This window comes from Vitis riparia, chromosome 10 (genome assembly GCF_004353265.1).
Source record: "Vitis riparia cultivar Riparia Gloire de Montpellier isolate 1030 chromosome 10, EGFV_Vit.rip_1.0, whole genome shotgun sequence".
Taxonomy (NCBI): domain Eukaryota; kingdom Viridiplantae; phylum Streptophyta; class Magnoliopsida; order Vitales; family Vitaceae; genus Vitis; species Vitis riparia.
In genome coordinates this window covers 16,217,376-16,229,628 of record NC_048440.1, presented here as the reverse complement: position 1 = coordinate 16,229,628, position 12,253 = coordinate 16,217,376, and the positions used below count along the sequence as shown (strand labels likewise).

The window sequence follows — 12,253 nt, the reverse complement described above, 5'->3', positions numbered from 1 at the left end:
ATTTATTTATTGCTTGTTATTTTTAAAATTTTTAAATTTTTTTCATATTCACTATTAATATTATTTTGAGAACCTCACCCAAAAATTAACTCTTTATTATGTGTGGTTTATTAGTTTCTATATTTTTAATTAAAAATTAAGAATTATTGTAAAAAAATAAAAAATAAATTTATACCCATTGTCCCATTTTTTAGGGCATTTTTTAAAATATATTTAATAGTAATTTTATGAAATACTTCTGCGTTATTAATACTTTTTAAAATTACCATAAAAAACGTGTTCTTGAAATGAAAAGGCCGAGATTACCCAAACCCGAGGACAGGAGGCTCATCAGCCTCATCCTAGCAAAGATAGGTGAAAATAAATATGGCAGAGCTCACATTTGAAAATATCTCAATATAGCTAGTCCTCCCTTTGAATTTTCTTGTATTGGCTATCACAACCAGAAAAATAAATGCATTCTAATATCACTCTTGAGTCTCGAGTCTCGACACGGGAAAGACGTATGAGACATCGATCTGTGTGTGCTGTTGTGTGGCATGTGGGGGGAAGATGAAAGTACAAAAAAACACTCGGCCGAAAGAAGATGTTGACAAAAATATGATAATAAGTCCTTTATATGCCTACTCCTCTAAGCCATAACCTTTTTCACTTCACCTAAAATTCAGACCCTTTTTTTGTTTCTACAAAGAAAAATGGGTTTCGAGTTTGATGGGTATTGGAAAAAAGTATTTAGGGGGATTGGACGACATTAGAGGACAATGAACCCGGTTGATCAAAAGTTAAGTCAGAGTAAGGGACGGTCCACCATGGAAAAAAGTGGGTTGATTATTGAAAATCACAAGATGTGACCCGTAACCCACAATCAATGAGTCAAATGATAAAGTTGTTTGGTTTCTATTGTTTCCATTGGAGCTATCTTCTTATTCAGGCACCCTGCATGCTGCCTCCCATTTTAAGTAATGCTTCTCACCACTCATAATTTCACATTTTTCTTCAATCATATTGCAACCCTTCAACTTCCACGACATATTCCATCAAGAGAAGGAAAAGAGCTCCTTTTTGTGGGGAAAAAAAGAAAGAAAGGAAAACACAGCATGTTAGCAACTTGATCGTGGTGTTTCTTTCCACACAAACAGGGATATATTCTACAAAATCATTCTTAGAAAGGAAGTAGAGCATGATCATTAACAAAAGCTTTTGGCCTTCTACTAACTTTGGATAATAATTAGGAGGAAAATGTTAAGGTATCGTGACGGTATTCATCGAAGAAAAGATCTAAATTATTGAATATATACGTATACTAATATTTAGATAATTAAATAAGAGTATAAATAAATAAGATTATGTGAGACCCTAGAAGGGAATCGAAGGACTCGGTTCAAAGTAGAAACAGCTGAAGCCATGTTGAGGATTGGGATCTGATTGTACCGTGTCCCCACTTGACATGACCTCCAAACAGCACAAATTGGCCCAGGTACCTAACGCACCGTGTGTCTATCTACTCTTCCAACCAAATGAAGTCCACTGCAATGTTTTCGCACTCTTGGAGTAAACCGTTTCCTCAATTCTCAAACTCCAAAGCCTTAAAATGTGTTTTCCCCATATATAATACCACGTTCTCAAACTAAAAACAGAAGGCCATAACTGCACTCGGGGAGATGAGCTAAGTTCCCGATGAACTGGCGCTAAATCTCCCCATTTTCACATTACTATCTCCTGCGCTTGCAGGCACCTTATTGGGTGGTTGGGGCATGGAGCCTGTGGTCATGCCCGGCATTGAAGGCAGAGACACAGTGCCCTTCATTGGATAAGGGCATTGCCCCGACTTATCCCAATTCCCATCCCACTTGCCACCACAATCACATCTCCTCCAAGTCCCCCACATGGGTCGATCTTTGCATGGCAGATTGGAGGGGAAAGGAGCTGTCAACATTTGCTTATTTTCGAACAAATGATTGGGAAATTTTTGCGTCAACACCTACTGACTACTGTTTTTTTGTTCTTATGTTGGCATTTAGATTGATTGGTATGGGGACCCCCATATTAAACGGGACCCAGCTAGCTTAGCTTAAAGCAATAACAAAGACAAAAACACTTGATGACTTAGACAGGAAACAGACATGCATATGCATCCATGGATTCAACGAAGAAAAAACGATGTGGAACTGTAGGTCCTCGTTACTGGTCAGAAGCACGACCTTTTTAGGGGAAAATGAGGAGAATCATTTTATGTGGATTGTTAAACAAGATTAATGGACGTGTTTAGTGAAATGATTCGAGCCAAAATGTATTCAAAGAGTGAAAGAAAATTGAATAAGAAATAGAATAAAACTAGTAGGAAAGACTAGATGATTGTTGGCATTTTTAGGTTGCAACTCGCAACTTTCAACTGTGATATGAATAAGGGCTTAAATGAGCCCAAGTGGGGTTTACTGTACGGCCTTCTACTGTTCTACACCACCTTTCAACTGATCCCAATGGCCATCTTAGAATGGATCAACCGCGTACTGATATTCCACTAGCCCTAAAGGAAGGGCTCTCTCCTATTCTCTGAAATGACTGAAATGACGGGAGTTGCATTCAACATTAATTCATCCCATCCTGGCATCTGCTCAGCTTTTTCCTCACATTTTTCTGCCATGAAAAGCACCAACGTCTAATCACAGATATGGAGATCCAACGGCATGATGAAGGAGTGGGTCAGCCAAGAGATTAGGGCCCATTGCGGGTTATAAATTGTAATGTTCCTCTAGTGGCTGAAGTACTCTGAAATGCATGTACGAGTGATCTGCCACAGATACACCTTGAGATTAATTGGAAGCCCACCGCTCTCCTAAAAATCTCAACTTGTATAGAATACCCCTAGTAGTCTCCTTTATAAATGACACCCACCATATTTTTCTTCCTCCTTTTTTTTTTTTTTTTTTCTTTTTCAATTGTTCTTTTGGGTGTTTGTGATTTTGTCTGCAAGAACCCTCTGATGCCCGAAGCTTAAATAGCCTCTTATTACTCAACAACTGGTAACCAAATAATCTCCTATTTCACTTAAATTATTTATTTTCATTTTTGAAAGAGTCCAATGTGTTTGGATAAATTACGTATCTTAAATTTGAGTAGGAGTAGGAGGAAATTGTTGGTTTAGGGTTAGTCCATATATGATTTTACAGAAAAAGAAAAAGAAAAAATCAATGAAAAGAGATAAAGTTTATTAATAAAGTTTATTTGTAAAGTTTAAGGTCATCTCTAATTTATTAATTTTAATATTTGTTTTTTTTTTTTTTATTTGTTTAATTTTTGTGATTTTCCCAACATATGGTATCTTAGCTTTTTTTGTAACATTTGGCATATACATTTTTCCCAAAAATTGTTGGATATATCTCTTTTATATATATATATAGAGAGAGAGAGAGAGAGCGCGCATTAGAAAAGCATGGCATGATGTATCAAATGATTTATTAATTAATAAAATTGTATATTTATATATCAAATTCTCTTTTTTATTTGTTTGTATTAATTGATCACACTTATATTATTTACATTATATATGAGTTAAGTGCATTAGGAATTACACAAAGGGTACAAGTCATAGTTCATTTCAATATAATAACTTATTCACAATCGATTCATGGATTTAGGCAATTCAATAAAAATTATATTGTGTTACCTCCTAATTGGAGAAATGATCCATCTTAGTCATTGAAATAAGTTTTCCATAGTAAGTACACTAGTGAATATGGTTACACGTTGAACATGACATATAATAATTCATAATATAAGGTTATTAAGTTGTCATGTTTCATTAAGCTACTATGTTGTATAAACTCTCAACTTTGAGATGATATTAAGTTTGTGCAAAAATCAATAATTAGCTTTGACCAATGGGTGAGACCCTAAAGTGGTCATATATTCCATACAGATTGGGTCACAGTATTAATGAAAGGTGACAATAAGTATTCTCAATAGAGACACTATGATATATCATGAAATTGAAATAGTGTGTTCCCTTAGATAATTTAAAAGACATATGATCATGAAATCTGTTATCGTAATAATTTCTTAAGTGGAATTTAACATATGATCTTTTATAAGTTAAAGTATGTTAATTGATTACATAATAAGAAGATTTGTAATTCAAGAATTGGAGAGACAAACTTGATGGATTGATAACACTACCTTATTAAATTACGGATATCAATTCATAAGGAATCTACATGCAATGTATGGTAGGCCACGAGTCTGAACTTTGTCTCATTGTAATTCGCATGATACTAAAACACAATTGACTCTCTTTAATAAAGTGTCGAGTCAACTTTAAAATTAGATTTGAAAGAGTCAATATTTTCCTATGAGTCTCACTCAAACTCCTAGTTCATGGTGGTCATACTTTGAGGATATTTTGAATATATAATTCATAAGTATGCATAAGAGCATTTTGGTAAAACACATAAGATTGCACTAAAACTTATAAATGGTCTTTTTATATTAGACTAATTAATTAATTGGAGTCCAATAATTAATTAATTAAGACCTAAATGTTATTAATTAACTTTCTTGATTACTCTAGTTAATTAATTGGAGCCTAATATGACTAATTAATTAATTAAAACCCAAATGAGTTGCATTAGGTAACCTAAATCCAATTTAGAATCAAACCACTTATGCTTACGAGGAGCCTTAAAACCTCCCCTTAGGAATTTAAGGTTTAGACCTTTTGTTATTTTGTCTTCTAGAGAGTCAGTAAAAGAAAAACCTTAGCCACCCTCAAGGAAGAAAAGAAAAACCTACACTTTTTTCGTGTCTAGATCCATGTGAGGAGAGATCAAGTGGAAGAACATTGAGTAGACAAGTTCTACGACATTTTCAACATCTTCATCGGCTTGGAATCGATTTAAGAGCATTCGGATCACATGTATAGTTTCTATATTCTCCATATCAACTATATTTTTATTTTGGTGTTATGTTGTTCCATTACATTATATATAGAGAGTCATAAGAATAGTTACATACACTCTACTAGACACTACTACAAAAATAGTTTATGGTGTCACTTTTAAAATAATGACCCCGTAGGGTTTATAATTAATAAAGGTGACACATCATATAAAAAATCTTCAATTGAGATAGTTAGATGATATTAGTTTTATATTTATAGTGTCATTTTTTGGGAAGTGACATCATATAAAATATTTTTTTTAAGTATTATAACTTAATGAGCCCACTTTTAGAAGTAATAATGATGAATAATATATAAAAATCCAATTGTTTCCGTATTGCACCCACAATTAGAAGTAATAATGATGGATAATATATAAAAATCCCATTGTTTCCATATTTCACCCACAATCTAAAAAATATCAATATATAAACCCTATACATAAAATCATGACCTTCTTCAACCTTTTCTCTCACCCATAGTCAACACGTTCACAACCGACATTCTTTACTTTGTGGACTCCAAGGTAACCCAAAATCTCTTAGATGTATAATTTTTTTTTTCTTTTATTAATGTCATTATATTAATTGGTTCAACATCTTTGTATTATGGTTTTTGTGAATTGTGTTTTCTTGAGTTGTAGGGAAGAAAAACTTAGGTTTAATCTTCTAGCATAGAAGAAAAAACTATAGATTAATTGATTTTGTAATCTAAACCAAACACATGATCAAGTCATTAAAAAAAAAAGTGAAAAAAAGGAAAAAAAAATGAATGATTTTTAATAAGTAATTGTGAGAATCATAGGTACAGAATGCCCCGTACGGTGAACACGTCCCATTGTCTGAAATCTGAAATTTGAAATCCCCAAGAAGAGGGTTTGTTTTGCAGCCTCTTCTACTGGCTCTTGATTCAGCCTTCGTGAAGGTTATGGAGCTAGCGTTGGAGTGGTTGTTCAAGTTATATTCGTTGGGGCTGATCTGCGGCGTGATTGATGGGAAGGAGATGATAGAGGCGGTATGGAAATCAGCCAGTAGTGGCGAGGACGTGGTCGATCTCGCCGTGCTTAAGGTTATTTTCTCCGCAGTTCGATTTCCAGTGGTGGAAGTTCCGAATGGGTCTAAATGTGATGAGAAAATTGGAATGGATTAGTGGGTATAAAATTGAATGGATCTTGATTTCTTGATTTTGTGATTTCGTGATTTTGGGAAAACTTCTCTGGAATATGCTCTATCTTGATTTCGTGATTTTGTAATTTTGTGATTTCGCTCAGAAAGGCTATTGAGTTGTTTGCTAAAATGCTTGAGCGCGACACTGTTTCTTAAATTTCTGGGTCTTTGAGTCAAAAAGGAATGTTGTTATGGATGTCGCGTCAAAAAAGATAAAAACCCACAAAAATGCAAAACGATCTCATTCTGTAGTTTTGGCACGGTAACTGAAAAACTAAAACGATGGCATTTCAACGGGGAAACTCTGATAACTCCATGTCATTGAATAGAGGAACGAGACCCACCCTGTTATTAAGAAGCATGAAAACAGAATGAATTTTCTTTGAATTTGAGATGAGTAGAGGGACCATGGGGTTATTTGATAAACTGATAAGGACGCATATAGATGTATCATCAATTTCCAACCAAAAGCTACTACTATTAGTATATGGTCTTTTTCCTAAGAGTTGAAACATTGATGGCTACTTTGTTTATGTGGTGTGTCTGAAACCTCAATCCCTGATCTGAGTCAATCCTAAGGATATAATGTCATCTATTTGAGTAGACAAGTTTGAAGAATCACCATAGTTGATCATCTTCCTTAGAGTAGTACGTAGCTCTCTGATAGAGAGACTTTGGACCATATGAAGCGTATTGGAAATTGTGTATGACCTTGAAGATAAGACAACAAGCTGGAAGTCTGCAGTTCACATGTTTAAAGAAATAATGGCTGAGGATTGAGCTGGTGGATCTTTCAGTAGAGGCTACCGACAAGGAAAGTGAGGGATTGATATCTCTGCTTGCCGGATCCATGGCAATACAAAATTAGCAGAACTTGTAGTGAAGAATTTGCTTGAGTTGGATGCAGAAGGACCTGGAAGTTATTGTCTTCTAGCCAATATATATTCGGAGTCTGGAAAGATACAAGGTGTTACAAATGTGAGAAAACTGATGAGAGACAAAGGAGTCCGGAAGAATCCTGGTTGTAGCTAGATTGAGGTTGATAATAGGGTACATGTCTTTACTGTAGATGACACAAATCATCCACAAATCAAGGATGTCCATAGAATGTTAGAGGAGATTATAGAGAAGATAGAAGAAATTAAAAATTATGCCAATGTGATGATTCTCAAACCCGCCCCTTCTTCCAGGAGTTTGATCGTTGAGAGAGAGAGAGAGAGAGAGAGATGGAGGACACCAGGTCTCGGTTCAAGAGGATTTGTGTGTTTTGTGGGAGTAGTTCTGGGAAGAAAGCTAGCTACCAGGAGGTTGCGGTTGAGTTGGGGAAGGAACTGGTGGAGAGAAGGATTGATTTGGTCTATGGAGGTGGGAGCGTGGGACTGATGGGTCTCGTTTCTCAGGCTGTTCATGATGGTGGGCGCCATGTTCTAGGGGTTATTCCAAGGACTCTAATGTCTAGAGAGATTACTGGAGAGACTGTTGGAGAAGTGAGGATTGTATCCCATATGCACGAAAGGAAAGCTGAGATGGCCCGTCAAGCTCATGCCTTCATTGCCCTCCCAGGTGGGTATGGTACCCTTGAAAAGCTGCTTGAAGTCATTACATGGGCACAACTTGGAATCCACAAAAAACCAGTGGGTCTGTTGAATGTGGATGGATACTACAATTCCTTGTTGTCTTTCATTGACAAGGCTGTCGATGAGGGCTTTGTTTCACCAACTGCTCGCCGCATTATAGTGTCCGCACCAACAGCCAAAGAATTGGTCAGAGAACTTGAGGAATATGTTCCAGAGCATGATGAAGTGACATCTAAGCTGATCTAGGAAGAGGTGGAAATAATAAGTTACGCGTCAGAGAAGCCTGGTGTGGCCACATGATTGCTACACGGTTTTACTCTCTGTAATTTTTTTGGGGTTTTAGCTTACTTGGTGTATAGGTATATACGGTCTATACCGTACAATTTCAGCACAGAAACCTTTTTTTGCCTTTCTTCGAATTGCGCCAATATCACTGTGATGCTTATAAAAAAAAAAAAAACTATGCCAATGTGATGAATTCTGGCAGATCTCATAATTACCATAGTGAGAAGCTTCCTGTGCCACTTCGATTGATTTGAGTTTTCCTGGAATCTATTGTACAGTAAGTTTAATCCAAAGTTGATGGTCAAATACTGTACTGTATCTTCTACCTTGCCTATGCTGTTGTAAGATCAAACCCCATCTTCAATTAATTTCTTTTCAACCCTTCTGATGAAATTCTTGGCCAAATAATTAACTTTGCTGTTGAATTATGAGTGTGTTGGTGTAGATGGTTAATAAACTGATTTGTTGGATGATACTGCTAAAATTACATTATAATGCTGACTATTTATGCTTTAATTTTCAGGATAGTGTATCAGAAGCAGTGAAGATCCTGAAGAAAGAGATTACTTGTAAAAATCCTATAAACTCTTACCACTTTTGTCCTTTTGATCTTCATTTCATATTAAGCTATTGACTATTTGTGAACCCCATGAATATTCATAAAACTTTCTGTTATAAATTATAAATAAGAATTGTATGAAATCTTATAAAACTTAGGTGAAAGAAAAATCAGTAAGAAATTGATGTAACTTCAGAGAAAATAGCTTGTCATCTATGTTTCTTATGCCTGCAATTGTTTTTATGTGTTTTTGGCACTATAGTGAGGTGTTTTATTAGTTCATATGTTTAATACGGAAGAGACCAAGTGGAGTATATTCCATTAATATTTAAGTTATGGCATTAGTCTGCTTTCATTTTTTTGGGCATGCATATATGGGCATCCCACCCGTATCATATTGGCTTTGCAGTATGTAATCTATTGTTATGCTAACACAAATGAAATCCCAAAAATACCCATTAAAATAACATGGCAAGTAGAGGTCTTAGATGACCATGTTCATCAACCTTTTACTTTATCCTAACATGATTATGATGTCAACTAATTACATACTTATCAATGAAAGGACAAGCTAGAAATATTTATTTCAAAGTGGGGTTGTTCCTCTCACCATGAGGTGCATAAACCCAACTACCCAAATCCCATGTATGGTGGTTTTCACAGTAAAAAAAAAATGACTCAAAAGCTGTCAATTCAATATATAGTTTGATATAATATTTTTATAAATATTTTAGACTAAACTATAAATTTATGGTCCCATGCGGCTTCAACTACGGATAGGTCTATTAATGCAAACAAAAAGACTAGTACTTTTGATAAATTTTAATATTTATCAAATTTATGGTCGTAACTAGCTGACATTTAGTATTTATATATTAAAATTTTAGTACTTAAATTTAATATTTGTGAATTATATGAATGCCTTTCAGCATGTAATATATATAAATACACATGTTCATACTTGAAATATTGCATTTTTTTGAATTATTAGTTTTATTTAATGGAGATGAATATTTAGTTGAAAAGTTACAATATTTAGGCTTAAGTTATTCTACTTTGTTGCACATACTAAAGCAAAAGAAAAGTTTTTACTAATGAAAAGTTACACATGTGTATTTTTGACACACATGGCCAACAATTGTATACATTACATGGTATACATGCACTTTCATACCAGATGATGTGCACATCCAACAATAAATTAATTTAACAATACCAGATGAAGCATAATACTGATGTATATTATTTCACAAACTTTTGACAACTATTTTGTGTACTAATGCATATTAAGTTTTGTTCTTGCCTATTTAAGTTTATACATTTAGTTATTTAAATATATCCAATATTATGTTGAAAAAAGATGTACTTAAATTTTTTTGTTCTTAATATTAACAAGTTTTGCAGTTCTCTTGTATAGGATATATATTCCATTATTTTAATTGAAATGGAAAATCGAGATTGGATGTCAAAAGATAGAAGGTCGGTTGAGTATGATGAAGGAGTTGAAAACTTTATCAATTTCGCATTAGCACATTCAACCAACCATACCTCTATAAAATGCCCATGCTTACGTTGTGGAAATCTGTTATGTCAAACTCCTCAAGTCATTAGAGAGCATTTGTTCTTTAATGGAATAGATCTCAGTTATCGAGTATGGTATTGGCATGGAGAAAAGGGTCCCAGTGGAAGATTTTCAAATGTCTCACAACAACGTTATGACAAATGCGAGTATAATGATGTTGCTGATACAATAGATATGGTTAATGTTGCACAAGTTAATTGTATGAATGATCCCCAAGTGTTTGGAAGGTTACTTGAAGATGCAGAAAAACCTTTATATCCTGGATGCATGAAATACACAAAGTTGTTAGCATTGGTAAAACTTTACAACTTAAAAGCACGTTATGGTTGGTCTGACAAAGGATTCTCAGAATTGCTTCAATTGCTTGGAGATATGTTGCCATTGAATAATGAGATGCCGCTATCCATGTATGAAGCCAAAAAGACTTTCAGTGCTCTTGGTATGGAATATCAAAAAATTCATGCATGTCCTAATGATTGTATTTTGTATAGAAACCAGTATGAGGATGCTATTGCATGCCCAACTTGTGGAAAGTCAAGGTGGAAGATAAACAGTGAAAAGAGGAAGATTAAGAAGGGAGTTCCTGCAAAGGTTTTGTGGTATTTCCCACCAATCCCTAGATTCAAAAGGATGTTCCAATCCTCAGAAACTGCTAAACATCTTATGTGGCATGCCAAGGATAAAGAATGTGATGGTAAACAAAGCCACCCATCAGACTCCTCAACGTGGAAACTAGTTGACCACATGTGGCCTGATTTTGCTTCTGAACCGCGAAACCTTAGACTAGCACTCTCAACATATGGTATAAATCCTCATAAGTCTATGAGCAATAGACATAGTCGTTGGCCTGTTATACTGGTCATATACAACCTTCCTCCTTGGTTGTGCATGAAAAGGAAGTTTATGATGTTATCATTATTGATCTCAGGACCACGACAACCTGGTAAAAATATAGATGTTTACTTGAGTCCATTGGTGGATGACCTTAAAACTTTGTGGGAAAAAGGAGTTGAGACTTATGATGCACACTTGCATGAGGTTTTTACTTTAAAGGTCATCCTTTTATGGACAATCAATGATTTTCTTGCATATGGAAACTTAGCTGGTTGCACTGTGAAAGGATATTATGCATGTCCAATATGTGGAGAAGGAACATATTCCAAAAGATTAAAGCATGGTAGGAAAAACTCATATATGGGTCATCGACGATTTCTTCCACGTAACCATCCCTATCGGAGACAAAAGAAGGCATTCAATGGTGAACAAGATTTTAGGATTCCTCCTAAAATTTTGAGTGGGGAAGAAATACTTGAAAAAGTTGATCTCATTCCTATTTCTTGGGGAAAAATGAAGATAAAATCTCTTGAATCTGATGTGAACACAAATTGTTGGAAAAAAAAAGTCCATACTTATTGAGTTAGAATATTGGAAATATCTTCATGTCCGTCACAACTTGCATGTTATGCACATCGAAAAGAATGTCTGTGAGAGTATTATTGGTACTTTGTTTAACATCCCAGGGAAAACAAAGGATGGACTTAATGCTCGACTTGACCTAGTTGAAATGGGTTTAAGGTCTGAACTTTTCCCAAGAGTTGACTTGAAAAAGACCTACCTTCCCCCTGCATGTTTTTCACTATCTAGAAATGAGAAAAAATTAGTTTGTCAAACGTTGTCTAATTTGAAGGTCCCTGAGGGGTATTGCTCAAATTTTAGAAATCTTGTCTCCTTAGAGGAATTGAAGTTGTTTGGTCTAAAATCTCATGACTACCATGCACTTATGCAACAACTGTTGCCAGTTGCATTATGTTCTATTTTGCCAAAGCATGTGAGATATACTATATCAAGATTGTGTATCTTCTTCAATAAATTATGTACAAAAGCGGTTGATGTGCCAAAATTGAATGAAGTACATAATGAGTTAGTGGTCACGTTGTGCTTACTTGAAAAGTATTTTCCACCTTCATTTTTTGATATTATGCTTCATCTAACAGTGCATTTGATAAGAGAGGTGCGACTATGTGGTTCAGTTTACTTTAGGTGGATGTACCCATTTGAGAGGTATATGAAAGTTCTTAAAGGATATGTTCGCAATCATAATCGGCCTGAAGGATGCATTGCTAAGTGCTATTTAGCAGAGGAAGCTGT

At 34.9% G+C, this 12,253-nt stretch overlaps 1 protein-coding gene across 1 annotated transcript; it reads left to right on the top strand.

Moving 5' to 3' along the window:
- Window positions 1-7,328: 7,328 nt before the first annotated feature.
- On the top strand, window positions 7,329-8,111 carry LOC117924199 (cytokinin riboside 5'-monophosphate phosphoribohydrolase LOG7). Its single transcript, XM_034842780.1, has one exon. The coding sequence runs from the start codon at window positions 7,329-7,331 to the stop codon at window positions 7,923-7,925; it is 597 nt and encodes a 198-aa protein (XP_034698671.1). The 3' UTR covers window positions 7,926-8,111.
- The last annotated feature ends 4,142 nt before the right edge of the window (window positions 8,112-12,253 follow it).